This window comes from Abramis brama (genome assembly GCF_963993115.1).
Source record: "Abramis brama genome assembly, chromosome: 2".
Taxonomy (NCBI): Eukaryota; Metazoa; Chordata; class Actinopteri; order Cypriniformes; family Leuciscidae; genus Abramis; species Abramis brama.
In genome coordinates this window covers 22,261,849-22,285,448 of record NC_139964.1, presented here as the reverse complement: position 1 = coordinate 22,285,448, position 23,600 = coordinate 22,261,849, and the positions used below count along the sequence as shown (strand labels likewise).

Sequence of the window (23,600 nt, the reverse complement as noted above, 5' to 3'; positions counted from 1 at the left end):
TTTTATTTTTCATTTGTCATTTCATTTACTCTTCACTTTTGTTCCCATCCACTTATTGCTTTTTGTTGTTGTTGTTGTTGATTTTATTTACTTTTATTTACAGAAAAATGTTTTTCTTATTCTAAAGTTAATAATTTTATACATTTCGATTATTAAAAAAATAATATGTAATTGCAATCAAGTCTTTTCTTTTAGTGGCAACTTATGTGGCATTATTGCAAATTTATATGGCATTACTGCAAACTTATGTGGCATTATTGCAATAACAAGACACTTCAAAAGACCTTACAAAACTTTTTTTTTTCATAAAAATTTCATATTTCATATGCATGCTAATGGTGTAGTTGAGGAATTTTGCAGTAAATAGGTAAAAAAAAAAAGTACGTCACATCCCCCAAAACACAGCATAAATGTATAGACGAGAAGTAAATTAAAAAAATGATTTATAATTTGTATTATTAAAATGTATATTTTTTGTAAGACCATACTGACCCAAAAGGACCACTGTGTGCACTGGAAACTTATAGGGTTAAACATCGAACACCCGGGTTATCTGTCGTTATCAGCCTGCGCATGCAAACTCATAGTGAACATGAAATAAAAAACACAATTGCTCAACCGGCCAAGTTGCTGTTAGTGTTTGTAACACTGCAGCTCGATTTTATATTCTATTTTTTTTTAATCTATATTATAGCTCTGAAGGACTCGTGTTTCTTTCACCTTCATCAACCTGATTTAAATTATGATTAATACTGAATGGAGATGTTTGATCTCATGTAACTATATGTCATTTTACTTTTCAAAGGTCTGAAAGTTCAGAAGTTGATGCGGTTAAAATGTTTATCATCATGCATTGTCTGTCTTTCACAGCCAGTGCATTTTGCTGTTGTGTGTGTGTTGGTCAATACATAATGTCTGGTTTTGCAGCCAAAGAGATGAGAATGGAGAACAAATTAATTTTATTTGGCTAAATTGTTCAAAGCTCAATTAACAAATGACCAAAAAGTACAAATGATCCAAATAGACTGGGGCGAGTTGTCACATGAGGAAAGCTGTCATTATGACTAGATCACAGTCTAGTACCATTACACTACTGCGTTTTTACTATAGCAGTGGTTGCAGATGAAAACACTAAGACATTTGTCAATACAATAATTCATGTGAATTCAATGCACATACCCTGCAATTGGGGCATGTTGTCACAAAAGTAAAATGTGTTAAATTAACTCAATGTAAAATGTGTGACACCTTGTCCCAGTTTTCCCTATTACAGAAAGGTTAACGTCAGTATATTGATCCTTTCTTTCAGTAAATCTGGAGAAGACATAAAATAAAGCAAAGTTCACAGATTTCACACGTGATGAGGATCTTTATGTTGTGCATCCTAAGTTGAAGAGCTGGTCAGCGAGTGCAGCAATGCCGACGTACTTGTCTTTGTATTTTTCAGTTTGGGCCTCCTCTTGTGTCGGCCAGTATTCAATCCAGGTCTGCTCACCCAGGTTGTACCTCAGTCTAAAAAACAAACACAAACACATCAAGATCGATCCATACTGTGTGTATCAACTCTAGTCTCATAGATGACGCAGTTTGGAGCGTTTGAAACTGAACTCGAGTTCAGACTGAACAAGTGAGAGAGATATTTTCCTTGTAATGTTCATAAAGCTCCTACCTTCCACCAATCCTAGGAAGTGATGTGGTTTGGCCCATGATCAGGTAGGTTTTGCCTTCTTCAAGTTCAAGAAACCCTCTACAGTAAGGATGAGCCAAGAAAGACCTGGTCTGCCCTTCCACAGCTGGATCAGTCCCTGAAAACCATACACTCTTAAATGTGTTGTAGATTTATTTTATAGTAAGAGAAAACAACAGCCTTATGGCATTTAACAAGTTTGTCATGTGACTGTTTGCTTCCTGCATTGCATTTATTAAAAGATTTACATTCAATTAATTTTTCATGAAATAATCTATGCTAATTCATTATCAACAAGCATTTTCAACAATTATCATCATCATATCACTGACCTTAAAATTGTGATTGATGAGTTGTGCCATCAAAAAAACATTAAGGGCCCTATCCTGCACCCAGCAATTGACTTTGTACACCAACGCATGTATCATTCTTATTTTGCGCCTGACGCACAGCGGACTTTTCCCTCCACAGACGCACTTCGGTAAATTAGGGAATGAACTTGCGCTCCCGGGGGTGGTTCAGCGAAAAGAGGAGGCGTCTTCCGGCGCAAACGTTCCCTGGTGCTATTTTGCAGTTTCAGAAAACAATTCCGCCACTGACCAGGAGAAACCTAGTCTAAAGTCAGTGCCGCGTTTTCAGTGCCGCGTTATTCAGATGCTATTTTATACGCATGCTTGGCCATAATGTAGCGTGTGCACAACGCGCATTCACTTTGCTTCTCTCATCTACACAGACGCAGCAGTTCCCATTTTTGCAAACCATAAATAATTACAAGGAAAAATATTACCACACAAGATAAATCATTGTTGTATCCATGAAGATGTGAAAAATAGGCATAAATCTAGCTTACACATTTACCCAAATTATCATACACCTGTTTAACCGAAGCTAATTTGGGTGTGTTTCTCCATCCCCAATGTCACTTCTCTGTGTTTTACGGCCCTGACGAGAACGTTGGTCTCCTCGGCTGTGAACTGGCGCGCGCCTGGCAAATCCGCCGTTATAATAGCAATCCGCCATGGAACAAGCGTGCCTGCTCTTAAAGGGAAAATTAGATGACGCTCTGATTGGTTTATTTCACGTTACGCCCAAACCACACCTATGAGTAATGAAGCTACTTCAGACCAACCCATTTTAGATTTGCGTCGGGCGCAAGAGTCATTTATCCCGCCGGTATAATAGCAACAGCGCCCGAGATCCGCTCACAAAGTTACTTGCGTTTCGGCGCTTGATACTTGCGTTTCAGATCGTTAAAATAAGGCTCTAAATGTTAACATTAGTTAATGCACCGTGAACTAACATGAACAAACAATGAACAGCTGGATTTTTATTAACTAACATTAACAAATATTAATAAATACTGTAACAAATGTATTGCTCATTGTCAGTTCATGTTAGTTAATACATTAACTAATGTTAACTAATGAACCTCATTGTAGTGTTACCAAAGGCTCTTTATGTTTTTACATGCCAAACCATTTTGCATTCTGTTAAGTTATTATAAATATAAAAGGTTAATGGCAACAGTGGCTGAATCAATACAATTACTGATCAAAATATGAGAAATATTCAAAAAGTTGATGCATTTACAAATTCGTGCATATTCCTTCATTCATACTTTCAGAAATTAAACTGTATTTCCAATCCCCCACAAAGGTTGATTATTTGACACTGCGACTTGTTTTCTGCAGATTACAGTGCACTTCATAAGACATCATACCTTCCTTCAGCACTTGTTCAATGGTCATGTTGTAGATGTCTGCTTGCAGTGAAAGCTGCTTTCCCACCACCCTGGTTTTATAAACTATAAGAGAAGTGAGTAACAGCATATAAATCTCAGTTCTTCACACAGACAAACACATTTACAAAAGCAGAAAGCTGTGTGTGTTTACCGTAGTCAACTCCAGGCGCACAGGCCTTATCAGCACGCTGAGACTCTTTAATGTGATGCTTCTTTTGGAGACTGCAGTTCTCTGTAAATACAGACAGGTTTATCTACAAACATGCACACAGACACACAGTGTGTATTCAGTTCACAGACACACGTACCTTCGGCACACTCGCACAGGTCTTCATGGCAGAGTCTGTTCAGCGCACCGTCTCTCTTATGAGGATGGAAGAACTTCACACAACGATCATCTGCGTGTTAGATTCAAGTCACCATGAAACTGACAATTCTTGTTTTTTTATGGAATCATAGCATTATGCCTTTTGCAATAAAATTAGTTTTTAGGCTCTACTAGAATAGGTTTTAATGCTTGAATGTTCAAAAAACACATTATTTTCCCCATATTCTACATTGTTGCAGCTCCTCTCTTCCCAGTCTGTCAGTAACGCTCTGTTTAGTTCCTGTCTCTATGAAGCCCCTCCTTCGGAAAAGCACACTGTGCTCTGATTGGTCGGCTGGATCAGTGTGTTGTGATTGGTCGAGCGCTTCAAGAGTGTTTGGGAAATGTCCCGCCCCTTACCATAACCGCCAGTTTCAACAAACTACTAACTAACTCAACCAGGCCCCGCCCCTTTATTCTGCGTATTAATTATTTAAATATTTTCAAAATTAAGTCCCGCCCCACATATTATCCTGTTCCAGACGCTGTTTCACTTATATATACGTCACAATAGTGAAGAAGACTAATGCAACTTCTGTTTAATGATGTGTATGCAATATGTATACAGTATGCCTTTTCCACTTTCTACCACTGTTTTCACAGTAAACCGTGTATCGTGTGTGAGCGTCCATGTGACATCATGCACCTGGAGCGCTGTACTCGTACACAGTGACACCGGCGGGCTGCAACATTCCCACTTCATTGATCTTGTGCATTCTGAAAGCAATCCTTTCCCTCTCTTTATGAGAAACCTAATGAGACACACTGACAATTATTATGACTTTCATGATCACAAATCACTTTTGCATTTATGCAATCCAAGTATTTCCATACATGGGTAATAACTTTGTCAGCCATCATTTTAAAGAGAGATTCATACAAGTCATACTGTACCACCACACAAGTGAATGTTATAAAGAAAATATTAACACATTTAATGTGTATAAATTCAATGCATATAATTTTGCATCGATCAAATTTAATTCAGCCAAATTGTGTTTATGTCACAGTGTTATGTTATGTATGGAACCATTCACATCATATCATCATTTCATTCTGGCTACACATTAATTTACACAGCAATTTTACTAATGTTCACATGTTTGGTGTTCAGAGTCTCTCGTTGGTGTTAAAGGTTTAGTTTTCAGTACCTTATTCAAGAAGATGATTAGCGATCCACGCTCTGAAAGCTCCATGTTCATCTCAAATCTCTCAATGTACTTCTCTTTCCCTTTAGATAACTGATGGAATTAAATCAGAAAAGTTCAAACACTGAGAAAATTATCCTTATATCCTTATTATAGAACCACATCCATAATATTACCAGTCAAAACTGAGAATTATATATATTAAACAACCAAGATGGCGGCGCGTGAACAACGCGAGGCTCAGCGTCTCTCTAGAATTTGTTTTTTAGCGTTTTTTTATCTACTTTTGACTGGATTATTCATCCCGAATTGCTGTTCGTTGCTGATCTACAACAGACAGGAGCTTATGAACATTTGGACTCAAAACTCCAATAGTTTTATCGCCGATCTCCGCCTCATCCCAGAGATCTCCAGAACATCGGAGGCTGCTCACTCTTCCCGGCCGGGCGGAAGTGCACGCAGACGGCGCCGAGAACGTAAACAAAGGCGGGGTAGGCGCGGAGGGCTACGAGCTAAGCTAAAGCTAACACCACACCGGCTCCCTTTACCCAGCATTTTCCTCGCCAATGTCCGTTCTCTGGCAAACAAAATGGACGAAATACGGCTCTCCATCACTAACAACAGACGGATTATGGACTCAAATGTCATGATTTTCACCGAAACATGGCTAAACAACAGCTGCCCGGACAATGCTATTGAGTTAGCAGGACGCCACACACACCGAGCCGACAGGATAGCAGACGACTCCGGCAAGACCAGAGGTGGAGGTTTGTGCATTTATATCAACAATGCTTGGTGCATAAACTCTGCCACTACCGAGAGTCACTGCTCACCCAATGTGGAGTTTTTAATGGTCAAATGCAGACCTTATTATCTCCCCAGAGAGCTCACTTCCATCATACTCACTGCAGTGTATATCCCCCCGGATGCTAATGCTAAGTTAGCTATGAAAGAACTTTACACAGCCATTAGCAAACACCAAACTAAACACCCTGAGGCTGCTTTTATTGTTGCTGGTGACTTCAACCACTCCAATTTAAAGACAGTCCTTCCCAGATTCCACCAACATGTCTCCTGTCACACCAGAGGAGACAAAACTTTGGACCATGTTTATTCCAACATGTCTGGAGCCTACAAAGCAACACCCCTCCCCCACATTGGACAATCAGACCATCTCTCCCTGTTCCTCACACCTCGGTACTCACCACTCATCCAACGTGTGAAACCCACTGTGAGGACAGTAAAAGTGTGGCCAGAGGGGACAGATGCTGTGCTCCAGGACCGGTTCAAAAACACAGACTGGAATATGTTCATCCACACAGACTTGGACCAGTACGCCACATCTGTACTGGACCACATCTCCTTGACTACACATAGTGTCACCACCCAGAAACAGATCACCATGTACCCCAACCAGAAGCCTTGGATGAACCGAGATGTTCGTCTCCTACTGAAGGCCCGCAATACCGCCTTCAGGTCAGGGGATGCACAGGCTTACAGTGCAGCCAGGGCCAAACTGAAGAGGGGCATCAAAAATGCTAAACACCACTACAAAGGGAAGGTAGAAGAACACTTCTCCAACTCCAATCCCCGACGTATGTGGCAAGGTCTCCAGATCATCACAGACTACAGGACCATCAAACCCTCCCCCGCATCCTCTGATGTCCCCTTCCTCAACGAGCTCAACAACTTCTATGCTCGTTTTGAGCGGGGGAATACAACAACTGCAACTAAGGCAGAGGTGACTCCAGACCACCAACCACTGACTCTCTCCCCCACTGATGTAGGAGCGGTGCTGAGCAGGATTAATGTCCACAAGGCTGCAGGTCCTGATGGCATCCCTGGCCGTGTTCTCAGAGCGTGTTCAGTGGAGCTGGCAGGAGTGCTGACGGAGATATTCAATCTGTCCTTGGCCCATGCTGTGGTACCGGCCTGCTTCAAATCCACCTCCATCGTTCCGATACCCAAAAACTCCAACCCATCAAGCCTCAACGACTACCGCCCGGTAGCCCTCACCCCAATCATCACAAAGTGCTTAGAGCGGCTGGTCCTAGCACACCTCAAATCCTGTCTCCCCCCCACCCTGGACCCCCACCAATTTGCATTCCGTCAGAACAGGAGCACAGAGGATGCAGTCTCCATAGCGCTGCACACTGTCCTCTCACACCTGGACAATAAAAACACCTACGCCAGAATGCTGTTTATAGACTTCAGTTCAGCGTTCAACACAATCATCCCCTCACAACTCATCAGGAAACTCACAGACCTAGGCATCAGTTCCCTCATGTGCAACTGGTTACTGGACTTCCTGACCTGCCGGCCCCAACATGTCCGGCTGGATAACCACTGTTCATCCATCATCACAATGAACACCGGTGTACCACAAGGCTGTGTGATGAGTCCCTTCCTCTACTCCCTCCTCACCCATGACTGCAGACCTGTCGATGGTTCCAACACCATCATTAAGTTTGCAGATGACACCACGGTGATCGGCCTCATTAAAGACAGCAATGAGGCCGCCTACAGGGAGGAGGTGGATCGTCTGGCTGAGTGGTGCGACACCAACAACCTGCTGCTCAACACCGAGAAGACCAAAGAGCTCATCGTGGACTTCAGGAGGAATGCTGACCCACATCCACCCATCCACATCAAGGGGACGGCTGTGGAGCGTGTGAACAGCTTCAAGTTCCTGGGAGTCCACATCTCAGAGGATCTCACCTGGACGACCAGCTGCTCCAAGCTGGTCAAGAAGGCTCACCAGCGCCTCTTCTTCTTGAGGACTCTGAGGAAGAACAACCTGTCCTCAGACATCCTGGTGAACTTCCACCGCTGCACCATCGAGAGCATCCTGACCAACTGTATAACAGTCTGGTATGGGAGCTGCTCTGCCTCGGACCGGAAGGCGTTGCAGAGGGTGGTGAAAGCCGCCCAGCGCATCGCTGGAGCACCACTTCCTTCCATAGAGGACATCTATAGGAAGCGGTGTCTGAGAAGGGCCGGGAAAATCATCAAAGACCCCAGTCACCCAGCACACAGACTCTTCACCCTCCTGCCCTCTGGGAGGCGCTACAGGAGCCTCCGGACTAAGACCACCAGGTACCGGAACAGCTTCTATCCTACAGCTGTCAGACTCTGGAATTCTGCCTCCTGACATCTCACCCACATTAAAACTCATAGACTGAACATACACGCACTCTCACAACCACTGACAACAACCCATAACTGAACATACACACAATGGACAAAAAAAACCCCAGTATCCTCATACACACTCATACACAGTGGCTGGACCACCACTTACAGCCACATGCACTTTAATATTACTACTGTATAAAATATTCATATATATCTTACTGTAAATACTGTATAGACAACCATGCTGTACAATACAATACAATAATTATAGTTCTACAGCTGTTATTAATACTTGCATATTGTATATTTATAGTCTGTTATAGTCTTTTATTTATATCCATACGTATAACCTGTTTATAGCCTGTACATAGCTTGTACACTTACTACAGTTATAGCCTGTATATACTTATAGTTATAGCACTCATAACATTCCTTCATACCGTGTACATTGTAACATATCTAAAATATATCTATATTTTGTAATATATCTATATTCTTGCTAAAGCACTTCTGGATGGATGCAAACTGCATTTCGTTGCTTGTACTTGTGACGTGCAATGACAATAAAGTTGAATTCTATTCTATTCTATATAAAGGTGTGGATGAATGAAATTTGATTGTGGCTCAGTGAGTTTCAGGTAGCACCCAGCTAACAAAAATAAGTGCTTAGAACTTTTTGCTAATGTTCCCATTAAGTGGGCGTTTACATGACAGCGCTTTCACGGAAACCTTTTTATGTGTTTTGGCCATTCATTTATATGACAATGGCATTTTTGGGGCCTGAAAACACATTTTCGAAAACGCTACCGTTATCGTCTCTGTGTAAACTACAAAAATAGTCTATAGGCGTGTAGTGTTTCTTTACAAAGTGACATGTAGTATTATTAAATTTTTACCAAATCATTTTTACCTTTGAAAGATCAGTGTCATCTACTTTAAATCCTGTTAACAGGCCAACATCCAAAACAGACACGGCAGCATCTCTCGCTGGGTTCTTGAAACTGCACAGATGGGTTAAAACAACGCACGTGATCTAACTTTCCATCAGTTCATGCTCACATTCAGCTGAAGATGCAAATCTAACATACGGATGGACGGATCTGCTTTTACTCTACATTAACTTTTACTCACTAGGTTTCAATGGTGAGCAGGTAACTTTCAATGGCTCCTGGATGTGACACTGCGTGCAATGCAGATTGAGAAGATATAGCACTGTTAAACGTCACTAATAAATGAAGAAGACATGAATACAGATGAACTGATGAATCCTACCGTCAAGCTGTTTCTCCATCTTCACACTGAGATCAAACGCATTACAGTCATTCTCTCTCTCTTCAGGCAGGGCATAATACAGAGAAAACACCTGAGGACAGATCAAGCTGTAAATCTTTGTAAATAATGTAACTGAAGTCGTGAGCGCTCACGAATGCTCACCGAGAGAGTGGCCATCCCGTTCCCATGAGCAGTGACGTTGAATTTCTGTGTCAGTTTGACCTGTTGTGAGAACATTTTACATAGTTCAATTATGTTGCATGATTTGAAATCAGAGAAATGCATAAGAATTGAAGGGGAAAAGCGAACTGTACATGTCTGTTCACTCATATTTGTTCGTTCACCTTGTCTGATCGCGTCACATGCGTGTTGGAACGAGTGAAAGTCCATCTGTTATGTGTTGTTCTTCCCTCCACAGAGAGTTCAATGTTCAGATTCACGTCCTGCTTCTTCGCTTCTGTACGATATTCAGCCACGGCCTGGAAAACGATGATGTTCGCCTAAGAGACGAGGCAGAAAATAATTCCCTTATTCATGAAGCAAATGCTCCAGTGTTTTAGACCAGGGGTTTTAAATTGGGTCCAAGAAAACATTTAAAACATGAAAAAAAATAAACAATAATAATCCATACAAATTATATAATATTATTATTATAATATTTTAGAACATGTAATGGTAACACTTTACAATAAGTTCTCATTATTGAATGTATTAACTAGCATTGAGCAATACATTTGTTACATCATTTATTAATCTTAATTAAATAATTAACTAATATTAAAAAACAATAACAGATACTTTACATTGTAATAATGTAATGTAAATATTGAAATGATCATTCACTAAAATATATAAATGTTTTGTTAGTTTATTTTAACTAATATAGCTGTTTATTGTTAACAAATTAAACCTTATTGTGAAGTGTTACCAATAAAATAAATGATATAATAAAATAATATACAATAAAGTTTATTCTGTATTCTGAAGACTGGCATGTAATTTTGAGATTAATAACAGTTACTTTATATATGCTTCATTTCAGGTTAACACATCTTACAGTACGCTAATGCTGGGTAGAAAAAAGGGTGTTGACTTATTAAAGTAAATATTTTTCAGATGATATCTTATACATTTTTAACATTAGGAAAGGGGTTCGTCGCAAAGGCAACATCATATTTAGGTGTTCATGACATCGAAAAGTTTACAAATCCATGTTTAAGACCATCAATGAACTGGTCATTAAAATGGTGCACTGTTTATTAAACCTTTCACACATAAGTTTGAAATATTCTAGTGTGAGTTTAAGGGGGGCATTATTTTAGAACGTATCACCTTATTATTATTATTATTATAAACATTTATAATGATCATATTAGCTTCCACCATCCACTTCTCCCGAAATACATGAAAGTGGCTGGCGAAGTTGGAGATAGAGTACATTTTATAGTGACCTAATACCCACACATTATGTATCTGATATGTATAAAACACCTCGTCAGTTTATTTAGTCTGTATAATGCTGTTACATGTCTATTTGTTTTTGGACTTCTTTTCATGTTCATTGTGTTCAGTTACTCACCATTCCAGTTTCACCGTCTTCATTAGTTCATTTGGTTCACCTGTGTTGTGTTAGTCAGTTCACTATTCTCTCCCTGTTTGTTTCTATGGTTACTGTCGTTGAGTTCATTTGCCCCAGCTGTGTCTCGTTTCCCTCATCTGTTATCTGTGTATTTAAGCCCTTTGTTTATCCCTGGTCGTTAGCTTGCATTACATTTAAGTTATTGCTGATGTGTGGTGTTTCTCCTCGTGGATTCTCCTGTTGATTGTTCTATTAAAAGTCTCCCGAAGTTATCTCCATCGTCGTGCGCTTAAATACAGCCACCATTTTGTAACAAATGTTCGAATCACACTGGTGTGATCGTACATGTCCAAGGGTTAAAGGTGCTGTATGTAACTTTTTACTTTACTAAAGCATCAAAATACCATAATATGTTTGTAATGTTTAGGAAACATGCTAAGTTCACATACTCGTTTCTCTGAAAAACACTTCTACAGCCAGTTATTTTACTTATTATTTTACACGTTCCGTGTTGTCAGTCGGGTTTTGTTTTGGTCTGTGTGACTCCGCCCACTGCCAGTTCACCCAATAGTATTTCGACATCCCTGGATGCCAGTTAGCAGGAAACACAGCGTATCACAGCCTTGGAAACGAGCAAACAAACTGGTCAGAGATTGCAGATTCCACACAACCTAAAAAGCCTCTGTATCCATCTAAAAATCTCTATGAACGAGAGCATATTAAAACGCGGGTTAAATCAAGTCTGTAAGTCTCCTCGGTTTTCGCCGTCAATTGCGCTTGCTCCTGTTGTGTGTCTCAAACTGGCCACCTGTGTGAGCGTCAAGTCTGAGAAGGAGGGGGTGGGAGAAACAACGGTCTCCGATATTTCGAATTTTGACTGCAATACCGATTTGAATGTATGAAGAATATATGTCATTCTAACATACAGCACCTTTAAACCTTGTCAGCAGTTTTATTTTTAAGCAGTAATGATCTGCTCTGTACCTGTGTGGTTCCACTGGCTCCATAGTGAGCTCTCTGTGCTCTCAGCCAGCGTACGATCGCTCTGGTGCGCTCGAAGTCCTTCACCTTCACCAGCGCGAGAAGCGCATAACCTGTGGCCTCCAGGGAGTGCTGACGCTGTCCAGGAACTTGCCAAAATGTACCGACTGTTTAGAAGACACAAATGGAAAAGGTTGACATGGATACAGGGTTGTTATAGTTTTAAAAATGTCATAATTTGTTATTTTCAAATCAGTTAGTAATTTGTTTGCCATTTCAGTTTAGGTTAGCAAGTCACCATGAAATCAAAATTAAGAATTCTTTTCTTTTTTTTTGCGCAGTATTTATTATAAATGGTTTATCCGTGCGCAAACTTTTTTTAAATTCATTTTTCCTCATAATCTAGAATCAAAATAACTTCCCCTCCATCTTGCAGCATCTCTTCTCTTCTCTGATGATGAGGGCGGGGCAATAACATGTCAATCACATGAGATCCACCAATAGCAAACCACAACCATCCAATCAATTCCCCACGGACAAAAACAAGCCCCACCCACATTTGTTCTTGTTTAAGAAGCTGTTTCACTTGGATGTACATCACAATATAGGGAAGAAAAGACTATCGTAACTTCTGTTTCATGCCGACTTTAACAATCAATAGTTTTTATTTTATTTATAATAATCAATCGTTTATTTCACTGTAATGTGTATATTTCTACTGTAGTATTAGTTTTTCTTCATTTATAACTCAAAACACAAACTGTTCCATGCAGTTATAAAAACACAACTGACACTTAATCAGAAAATGCAGGAAGTGAACAGTGGCTGGTTGTTTTGCATGTCAATCAAACAGCTGATTGGTCCTTTCTGCAACACAGTCTAAAGGATTGAGGGAGTAACTGAAAATAAAAGTCCTTTACTCAGAATTGTATTAGTATTTTTAGTTTATTGTCTGTCCATCCATCCATTCTCCATACCGCTTGTCCTATGTAGAGTTGTGGGGTAATTTATTATGTCATTGGTGTTTACAGGTTTATTTATTTATTTTTGCATTTCCTACATGTCATGCTTATAGTGGCTGTAGTTGCACTGTTGATTTGACTGTGTTGTTACTGACCTTCGTTCTGGCTGGAATGACTCATCAGGATGTCTTTATTGAGTTTTCCAGCATGGGCCAAAGCGTAAGAAGTCATAGCGACAGCATAAGTGCTGGTCAGACTGTGAACTCTCAGCATCAGGTAATTAACGGCTCTGTTTACACTGCTCTGAAGACTCTAGTATGGAGAGAGAGACTCAGTGAGACTGATGCGACATATCATAGCGCTGTTTGTTTCCAGGAATCACACTTACAGATTCATTACAGATCTTACTGCCCTCTTGCATGGCAATCAGAACGAATGCCGTTAGAGAGGCGTCGCTGTCTTTCCCCTGTACGTCACCCTGGAATTAACAAACACTCAAATAAACGAGAGCCCAAACAATTGTTAGGAAAAAACTTGAACACAAGTTTGCCTACTGCAGCATATTGATGTCTTCCTTTAGAGCTTTTTCTCCAAATTATTTAAAACTATTATATATTCAAATTAATGACACGTCCGACCCTCTGGACTTTAAGACAACGAAAACACTATTCACATTCTCACTAGTTTATTTAATTTTCATACTAATAATATTCTACACTGGAGATTCAAACATTACAGAGGAAGTAACATTTTCTGAAACATCATGCATGTACACCAAATGAAACTTACAAGCATCTCTTCATGTATAACGGCGGCGTCTTCTTTAAACGTGCCGTCTGGCAGCTGTTTGGTTGTGGCCAGCCACTTGAGGGCGCTGCAGATCACATTCTCCTTTATGCTGATCAGATCGCTGGCCATCGCAAACACTTTCGCCACATATGCCGTCAACCTGTAATGACCAGAAAAGAAGAGGTAAGAAACGACATGTAACTACTTGATCAGATAAATATGGCAGGAACGCTCGTCTCACCATGTGCTGCTAGTCGTGCTCATCGAGGCAGCAAACGACCCGTCTTGTTTACGGAAAGTTAGCTCTCGCTGATAACCTTGACAAGAATGATACAGTAAATAACTTACAAATTCATAGCTTTTGTTAGCATAATAGAGAATATTCTGAGGGATCTATTAAAGGGGACCTATATGTTTTTTTGTTTTTTTTTACATTATTGTGTGTCTGCAGTCTGTGTACACAACAACCCACTCCTTTTTTATATTCTACATAAATCAGAAACTGTGTCTCTCCTCCAATCACCTGACTCCATTCTAGTGTGCATCGCCCACTTTCAATGATGCAATCAGTTCCTAGTGGACAATATGGAAGTTCATTTCCACCACATAAGAAAACAACAGTGGGTTTACAGTGTTTTAGCCGGGTTTTCGCCTGGAAGGCTCTATAGAAATCTGGCACTCTATTGAACGAAGTTAAACTGAGAGAGCGTGGCGTTCACAGACACCAGAATGAACGAGTTCATAGTAACGTTCATCAGGCAGTAATACAGTACGTTCAGTTCACGTTCGCCCAAAATATGAACGAGTTCATGAACTATCGTTCAATGAACGCGTTCAGGCACAACACTGGGCTTCCATAGGACAAAGCTATGCCCCGCCCTTCATTTATACTCATTAAATATCATGTTTCTCTCAGAAATGCATCAGATTAAAAGTGAGAGTGGTCAGCTGACCTGTGTTGATATGGTTAATGGCTTCATTACGGCGGTTCATGCCAACAGTCTCCCACTGCTTGGTGCTGTCCAGATAATGAGTGGCAATGACAGGTAGAGTCATGTAGATCATAGTCTCCTCTCCATTACCACGGGGCTGGACAATAAACCGCCCCATGAAGTCTCCACTGATGGCCTGCTCGATCATCTTACTGAACTCCTGACCTTGAGTAACACACAGCGGTCAGGACTGGATGAGCGGATGGACAAGCAGAATAAATAAGCGTTCAGATTCCTACTTACTCTTGACTGTGATGTACGTGTTAGCGGGTGTGTTGGGGACCTGAGTGTCTGGTTTGAGACTCCTGACAGACACTTGTTGTACTCCACCTGTCTCACAGGGTCAGATTGAAATTAGAAAAGGGGGATTTTTGGATATTTCGGAGGGGCATTTTTGGATATTTTGGAGGAAAGACTCCAATAACTCACCCATCTTAGCAGGATTGAGCTCGACATTTTTCTCCTGTATCATAGTGAGCACACCCTCAGACTGAAACAAAGAGATTGGGTTTGATCTGTTTAGGGTGACTGCATAACATAATGAAATCAAGCTTCTATAATAATGAATGGGTTTTCAAGTGTATTGAAAACCAAACAATACATATGTCTTAAATACTTCATAAATGAATGCAATTATCATATCGTATCTGGTCTTTAATAATGTTTTCAAAATGTTAGTACAAAGACGTTTACATCATTCATGGAACGTTTTTTTTCTAAAACGTTTTAGTTTGACGTTGGTCTAACGTTATTTCGCCCTCTGGTGCTATTTGCATGTCGGTCAAAAATGACAGAATTTATTTTTTATTTAAATAAAATGAATGTACTATATTTTAGGTTGATAATGTTTTTTATTTAATATTTTGTATTTTTAGGAGATTTAATGGTACTAAATTATATTTAAGCTGTATTTTTAATCCATTCATTAAATTTTTGAGCATAGACTTGAAAAACTTAAACTGTCATACATCTTTAATGCTTTTGATCTGTTTTCAAAGACGACACTTGGCAGATTATTGTCTGAAGTGAAAAAAAAAAGTTTTAAAAAGTTAACTTAAAAAAGTTACAGAATTTTATGTTTGTTGTTATGAAAAATGCACAGAAATACTATTTAAATTTTTTATATGAAATATATATTTCAAAAACACATTTTACTCTAAAACTGCAAGAAAATCAAAGACATAAATCTAAACAAGTTGTGTTCCAAATTTGAGCTTGATATCTTAAAAAAAAATTGCTTTCAGTAAGATTTTGTTTGGCCGCAGTACCAAAAGTTTTCACTAGATGAAATTCGTTTCCCATTAATTTCCAATGTGGTCATATTTGACTGCGGGGAGCACAAATGTGACTATTTTTTTCAGGACCATTTGAGCTTTTCGAATCATGTCCATGATTTTTTTTGTGTTTACATAGCAAGTGCCAAAACCTTTACCAAGTTCCGTATCACTCCGATAAAGTTAAAAAAAAAAAAAAAAAAAAACGTAAATTGTTTTTGAGCAAAGAGCATCAGAGGGTTTTAACGTGACTACTTGTTTCAGAATGTTTAGAGAACATTCAAAAGTAACGTTTCCATAATGTTTGCACAATAAAGTTTACTTAATAATCACATACTGTAACCAAGACAAAAAAACAAATAATCTTTTTAAAGCATTTAAAAAAAACGGACATTTTGAATGTTCAGGGAATATTCAGAAATAGCGTTTCCATTTTCGAAGTCCATTTTTGGGTCTGAAATGTAAATGATAGCAATATAAAGTAGAATTGTTATTGCTGTTTTGAATGCTGTAATTTTACATATTTATGGGATGCCAAAAAAAGAGCTCTGCTTTGCAATTTTATCAGTGGGCAGACAGGAAGTTCACTCACCACCACCCTCAGGATCTTCCTCACTCCATCACTGTAGACAGAGTCATACGCTGCTGCCTTCACATTGATCCAGTGATTGCCCAACTCCAGGGGAATAATCACATACGGGACGGACCTGGAGGACATGGACTCGACCTCCACTTCTGTTTGGTAGGAGCCCTTTCTGCTGGCGGAGCTGCAAATGTGTTCAGTCTCCATGAACTTAAGACGTGCCTGAAGGAGAAGCCGACAGTTGGACAAATGCACCCATGTGTTACAGTGTTGTGTGTGACAGGTTGTGAATGTGTGTGGTTTGTGTGAGATTTACCATAAAGTCCCCCTGTAGTCAAGAACTGTATCCCTTAAAACTCATCTTTGATCACCAAAATTACATATTTAAACGGTTTTAATTCTTCATGCCTTAAAATATCTTGAATGTAGCTCTACACCCTTGCCTCATTTAGTATTCTCGGTTCTATGAATATGCAAATGAAAATGAGCCCCGCCTCCACTCACTCACAGCAGCTCAGAGATCCTCTCGTTGACGCTCACACGTTGACCAGCGATTTAAAACCGTATTTTTGAGACGGTCTTTGTTTCACTGCAGTTTTAAGGCGAAAATACTCAGCAATGGTGTTGACTTATGAATTTACACATGGCTTGTCTTAAAGCATATTAAAAACACCACATAGACATATAAACAACATTAAAAGCTGGATTTTCACTACAGGGGGACTTTGCTTTGAAAATGGTGCCATAGTTGTGGTTAAAGATAGCTTGTTTACTTGTTACCTAAAAACACTCAAATTTTGGAAGATTTAGCACTTGCTGTACTAGCCTGGTCCTTGTAAACAACCATGTAAAACCTGTGAACTTGGACTCCCAGAAGTAATGCATGATTAAAACAAATCTAATTTGCCTCATTGGCACATTTGTCCTCACGTTAATTGTATTTGACACCACATTGGGTGATTATCGAGGACCAAAATGGCTGTGTAACTGTTTACCCTAATTTTCTTCTTGGTGTAGTTGTGAAGGATGGCCCTGATTTGTATTTGCTCATTGCGCACAGCTGAGAACGGCACCTTCAGGTCAATGAAGAACCTCTTATAAACTATCATCTCGTATGGATCTGCCACACATATGCCTTTGGAGAAAAAGACAGCAATGGAGTATTAGCATGATGCTACAGGTCTAAAACGAGGTGAAAAAAGTGTATTATATAAGTGTACTTCATCCTAACATAAGTTTTACCGTGAGATTTTGACAGGCTAAAAGCGAAGATTTGCCAAGTAGTGATAGATTCTTTCAGGTAGATTCTGTCTCTTGTGATCGATGTTGCTCCACTGGGACAGGAGGGAATAGAAAAAGTTCAAAACAGATAAAGAAAAAAAATACCCACAAAGGTTGACAGTGCATGTAAGACTATCTACAGATAATAACGAAAAACCATTTCCCATCGCTTCTGCTCATTTAAAAAAAAAAATGTGTCTCCTACTCACCATAACTTGTTATTAGCTGGGCAGAACGGCAGAATCTCCTCTGTCCAAAGCCAGCTCTCTGGAAACTGTGTACGTGATGTGATTTCATCAAAACTCTCATAATAGTCGCTGTCCTCACCTGTCCAGGTTTACAGAAAAAAATATATATACTGTGAGCAACTAGGAATTCACTTCACTCATTTACTCATCCATCATCAATCCTGGTGTTTCTTTTGGAAATCTGTAAACTCAAATGAACAGTAATTCCAATCTTACTTCCTGGTTGAACCTACATAGGTTTGTAACAAATTTGCATAACGCCAGTCTATGGTCTTGATTGGTTGCCTGCAAACAACATCTACGTTAGCAAGGTTGCAGATAAAGTTCAAAATACAAAGTTTTAATAACAATAATCCACAGGGCAAGACAGAAGATACTCCAACAGAATGCTAACACACATGAGACCGGAACACCACTGAGTGAAGGTGAGGAACTAAAACACACAGGGAGAATGAACTAATTGACGAACAGCTGTGATAAGGACTAGTGCCCATGGAAACTGATGAGTGGCGGGAAAATCAAACAAAGGAACACATGTGACTAATGAAAACATACTAAAAGTCCAAGAAAGCGAAACTAAGAAAAATAAACTGCCACCATCACTACTGTTAATATGACTGTGTATGAAGTGCTGAAGAAGATGAATCTGAAATTCAGATATGGTAATGGTTGTTTGGTTTCCAACACATGCTGTAAGGCAGTGGTTCCCAAACCTGTCCTGAAGGCCCCCCAACACTGCACGTTTTCTTTGTCTCCCTAATCAAACACACCTGATTCAACTCATCAGCTCAATTAACCCATGTGATAATGAGCTGATGAGTTGAATCAGGTGTGTTTGAGTAGGGAGACAAAGAAAACGTGCAGTGTTGGGGGGCCTTCAGGACAGGTTTGGGAACCACTGCTGTAAGGCCATCTGACCAATCAGAGCAGAGTAGACCAATCACAACAGACTGGGGTCATCTGACCAATCAGAGCAGAGCAGACCAATCACAACAGAGTGGGCCATCTGACCAATCAGAGCAGAGCAGACCAATCACAACAGACTGGGGTCATCTGACCAATTAGAGCAGAGTAGACCAATCACAACAGACTGGGTCATCTGACCAATCAGAGCAGAGTAGACCAATCACAACAGACTGGGCCATCTGACCAATCAGAGCAGAGTAGACCAATCACAACAGACTGGGCCATCTGACCAATCAGAGCAGAGTAGACCAATCACAACAGACTGGGTCATCTGACCAATCAGAGCAGAGTAGACCAATCACAACAGACTGGGTCATCTGACCAATCAGAGCAGAGTAGACCAATCACAACAGACTGGGTCATCTAACCAATCAGAAGAGAGTCGTCTCTTGGAAAGGAGGGGTTTATAGAGAACAAATCCTTTATCAAACCATTTCAGAAACTGTGAGAAAAGAGCTGATGCTGCAGTTAATATTATGAGAAAATTAATTTATTGTTTGACCTTGGTTGCATGTAAACATTTTGTATTAAACCTCAAAAACAAAATTAGGAACCTTTAAAAAAAAGCATTATAGAGGCAATTTGGTTGTTATGGCTGATTTATGTATTATGATTTATGTATTATTAGAATCTGGCTGTTTGTTTGTTTTTATTGTCTGTAATTGTTATGTGTTGTGTGAGCTACTGGATGCTTAAATTTCCCTAAAGGGATGCATAGAGTATTTATCATCATCATCATCATCATCATCATCACCATCACTTTAACAAGACCTGCAGTATTTTATTCCAAATAATTATTTAATTATTAACCATTTTATTGTCATCTTGTAAAGAAAATGGGTTTGTTAGCCTGTGGAAACATTACACAGTGTTAAGATCATGAGTTTGACAATTGACAAACTGAACAATATTTAAAAACATACTCCGAGCCAGAATCATCTCCTCCTCTCCAGCCTCCATACTACGAGCCACCACATCATTACAGCAGTGCAGGAAGGCCCGGACACATTCCTCTCCATCTACAATGTACATGGCTCTTCGTTCACAGGTGTAGCCGAGTTTATTATCCCTCATGCCATCCACACAGCACTTCCTCAGATCACCAGAGTACTGACCAGCTGAGAAGACAAAGACAATCAGGACAGAAGGTGAAGAACTGCTGAAGAACGAGCACTGGAGCGTATTCATTCATCCTCCCTCTCCAAATCATTTCCTTTCATCCTTTACGGTCTGTCAAGTAAACAAGAAAAGCTCCAGCTTCTCACCCAGTATAGTGGTGACCCGCTGAGTACTCTCAGCTCTTCTTCTTCTCTTTGAAGGGGCGGGACACTCTGGCACTAGAGGATGTTTAAATAACAGGCTAAGAGATTTGTACAGCTTTAGAAATTTGAAAGAACATTATTTATATATACCAGTTCTGGTGTCGGTTCCTCCTGCAGTGTGTGACTCAAACATCAGACCTGAATCACTGAAAACCCCCATACTGTCCCTTCCACCTCCTGCCGTACAGCCGGTGTCATGCTTCTCTACAATGTCGTAAATCTAAAGCAACAAACAGACCATTTATAAGACAGTCACAAGCGTTCAATGTTGAGGTGTTGATGTAGGACCTCCACCTTCATCTGAGTGAGTCTGTTTTGATTCAGTCCATGCACAGCTTTATCCACCGCCACGAGCCCAACTTTAGCTCCAGGATCTCCAGTTATCAGCAAGCTGAACTCTTCTCCTGGCTCGTAGATCGGTCGAGGCTCCTTCACCTGAACCTTCAGCTGTGAAACACAAGAAACACTAAGGACCCTACTGGAAGAATCTACTGGACTCTATTCCTGCTGATCATGCACTGATATAATTGAACTTCAGACGCCACTGATCCAAACGAGACACTTTTGAAGCTTAGGCCGTGTGTCCACCAAAGCGTTTTTTCAATTGTTTTCAATGGGTGCGCTGCGTTTTTAAAACGCCATGAGCGTAACGAGGCGCTGAGCGTTTTTTTTCACGCTGAAGCGCTGAGCGCACAGCGTTTTTTACAGGTTGCTGAGAGTTGAAGAATGTTCAACTTTGGGTAAAACGCTGCGCTCATCACTGTCACTTTTTACCCAAACGTCCAATCACAGTGGAGGAGGGGCGGGACTAATACCACACCGACCAACCTCCACATTCTGCTTGTACAACGTCAGCTGGCTAAAAACGCTAGGTGCTCTGCTGAAAAGACCTAGCTGTGGGCGCTTGAGAGCGTTTTGCCAGCATTGCGGGTTTTTTTCAGTTGAGACACTTTGCTTGTTATGATACGGAATATCCGCGAAAGTGTTATTAGTATCTAAATTCACACATATTTTGTTTCTGTGTTGATTCTATATTAAAATGTCGAGACAATGTAATGTATTTTCTCTGGCTCTTGTTTTAAATGTTTTTTTTAAATTATGCTTGTCGTTGTCATCTGTTGACGTTGTACAAGCAGAATGTGGCGGTTGGTCGGTGTGGTATTAGTCCCGCCCCTCCTCCACTGTGATTGGACGGTTGGGTAAAAAGTGACAGTGATGAGCGCTGCGTTTTCCCAAAGTTGAACATTCTTCAACTCTCGGCGACCTGTAAAAAATGCCGAACGCTCAGCGCTTCAGCGTGAAAAAAAAAAACGCTCAGCACCTCGCTGCGCTCATGGCATTTTAAAAACGCAGCGCTCCTATTGAAAACAATTGAAAAAATACGCCAGCCGTGTGAAAAAACGCTTTGGTGGACACACGGCCTTAGTGTCAATTCTTGATGTCTAATAGATCTATAATAATATGTGGTTGACCCACCGTTCCCATGCACGTGTCCTTCACGTCGACCCAGACTGAATCAGACACCACCTCAGACGAGCCCACATGGTAATAAGCCACAAAGCGGAAGGACGGCACCATGTCTTTGGTTACAAGTAGAGACAGCGTCACTAGAGACTGTCCACTCCTCTTGAACCTGTCCGCTTGAACAATCTGACCTTTACTCAAGATCTGAAAATGAGAGGGAAATTTGACATTTAACCTTGACATTCATTCAAGTTTATTCTTTTAAAGTATTCAAAGTATACTTGGCTTGTAGTTGGTCAAGTTGCCTATTAAATATACTTTTTTTTAGGGGTGTCCCCAACTATGGATTTTCATAGTCGAATCAGAAACGTCATGTCTTGCTTATAGTCGACTAATAGTCGAATCATGTGTATGGGGCGGAGCTTTAACATTTCAAAGCCGTGATGTACAGAAAATCACACAAAGATATAGAAGAAACATTTTGGATCAATAAAACTAAGAAATAACATAAATAACTCCAGAAAGGCCACAGACAGGATTTGCATTTCACATAGGCCTACAAATCAAATTAAATCGGCTAAATTACCTGTGCAAGCAGGCTCTATACACCACAACATCGATAAACCGAAAAAATAAACAATTAATTTACTAAATTAAATTAGAACAGAATATACCTTTCTAATAAATAAAAATACAAAAAGAAATAAGTCAGAATCAAGTCACAAGATGAGCAAATGTGTGCAAAATGCCTAAAGTACAGGGGAACATATATTCAAAACACAAGCCACAAATAGTTAGATTAGATAACCCTGACAGATCAATAAATAAAATTAAATAAAGTAATTATTTAAATAACGATAGTAGGCTATAGCCAGAATTTTCAAATTTGTCCTTTTAACTGCAGAAACAACAATAAATGCTAAACTGGAGTGGCAGTCTTTTTAGCTAAAAATGTTCACACTCACAGCATCCAAAAATCAAATTAGAACCGTCTGAAAAGTTTTGAAATCACTTGTGCCCCTACCTGATCGAGAGAACAATCCAGTCTTTCACTCTGTCTGTGTCCGTTGGAGTCTTTTCAAATTGTGCGCGCGGATAAAATAGCCTATTCTAACGTGAAACTTGTTAACGTTGGCCGGCAGAAGTGCGATCATGGTTTTCCTGATGCTAAATCCAGCCTTGGAGAATATCCTTTCTGACGGTGTACATCCACACTTTATATTTTCTTATCCCAGACATTGTTATTTTAAAGATTTAAATCCTTGCCGCCAAGATGCTCCTCTGTCGGTTACGGAATGAAAGTGAAACTTAAATCTGTCACGCGGACGCGGGGTGTTTGGATTTATTCACGCACGTTAAAAAAATATTTATTAAAAGCTTATTTCTTTGCACATTTTTATATACAGCATTATCATAATAGGCTGAATATTAACGTATTGACAGAAAACCGGTAGTTCCATGTTAAATCATACATTGAGCGCCCTCATGTAGCCAAAGTGGCATCCTCGTTTCATAACACCTCTGCGAAGATTCGACCGTGAGATCGGTAGTCGAATCAGGCTCCTCCAATCGAAGCATCGAATCTTCGACTATTTGGGGTCACCCCTACTTTTTTTACATAGTTTTTCATATACAGTCTTATGAAACTTACATTGTTTGAAAATATTGATTAGAATATTGATATAAAACAGATATGTTTCTAATTCTGCGTATCTGAATTTTTGGGTTGGCTAGTCCACTGGTAGTGTATAGGAGTTTACTCTAATTCTACTTTTCCCCACCACTGACTGAATTTTCCAGCTATCCATG

General features: G+C 39.9%; 1 protein-coding gene across 2 annotated transcripts in view; it reads right to left on the bottom strand.

The window, feature by feature from the left end:
* Positions 1 to 942: 942 nt before the first annotated feature.
* Positions 943 to 23,600, bottom strand: part of LOC311077870 (complement C3-like) — a 28,680-nt gene continuing 6,022 nt past the window's right edge. Inside the window, exons 13-41 of one of the 2 annotated variants that reach the window (XM_084106503.1) lie at positions 21,804 to 21,995; positions 20,622 to 20,774; positions 20,418 to 20,547; positions 20,271 to 20,342; positions 19,929 to 20,123; positions 18,001 to 18,118; positions 17,753 to 17,844; positions 17,506 to 17,645; positions 16,520 to 16,732; positions 15,083 to 15,143; positions 14,897 to 14,983; positions 14,615 to 14,818; positions 13,903 to 13,978; positions 13,662 to 13,821; positions 13,261 to 13,350; positions 13,028 to 13,184; positions 11,914 to 12,077; positions 9,695 to 9,850; positions 9,513 to 9,572; positions 9,351 to 9,441; positions 9,210 to 9,258; positions 8,989 to 9,079; positions 4,947 to 5,036; positions 4,442 to 4,547; positions 3,737 to 3,826; positions 3,580 to 3,660; positions 3,408 to 3,491; positions 1,670 to 1,805; positions 943 to 1,512 (exon numbers count right to left, since the gene is read on the bottom strand). In XM_084106503.1, coding sequence (XP_083962629.1) covers positions 1,371 to 1,512; positions 1,670 to 1,805; positions 3,408 to 3,491; positions 3,580 to 3,660; positions 3,737 to 3,826; positions 4,442 to 4,547; positions 4,947 to 5,036; positions 8,989 to 9,079; positions 9,210 to 9,258; positions 9,351 to 9,441; positions 9,513 to 9,572; positions 9,695 to 9,850; positions 11,914 to 12,077; positions 13,028 to 13,184; positions 13,261 to 13,350; positions 13,662 to 13,821; positions 13,903 to 13,978; positions 14,615 to 14,818; positions 14,897 to 14,983; positions 15,083 to 15,143; positions 16,520 to 16,732; positions 17,506 to 17,645; positions 17,753 to 17,844; positions 18,001 to 18,118; positions 19,929 to 20,123; positions 20,271 to 20,342; positions 20,418 to 20,547; positions 20,622 to 20,774; positions 21,804 to 21,995 — 3,480 coding nt within the window. In that variant the 3' untranslated portion in view covers positions 943 to 1,370. The remainder of the gene's footprint in view (positions 1,513 to 1,669; positions 1,806 to 3,407; positions 3,492 to 3,579; positions 3,661 to 3,736; positions 3,827 to 4,441; positions 4,548 to 4,946; positions 5,037 to 8,988; positions 9,080 to 9,209; positions 9,259 to 9,350; positions 9,442 to 9,512; positions 9,573 to 9,694; positions 9,851 to 11,913; positions 12,078 to 13,027; positions 13,185 to 13,260; positions 13,351 to 13,661; positions 13,822 to 13,902; positions 13,979 to 14,614; positions 14,819 to 14,896; positions 14,984 to 15,082; positions 15,144 to 16,519; positions 16,733 to 17,505; positions 17,646 to 17,752; positions 17,845 to 18,000; positions 18,119 to 19,928; positions 20,124 to 20,270; positions 20,343 to 20,417; positions 20,548 to 20,621; positions 20,775 to 21,803; positions 21,996 to 23,600) is intronic. The other variant, XM_084106504.1, reaches the window with a different exon arrangement.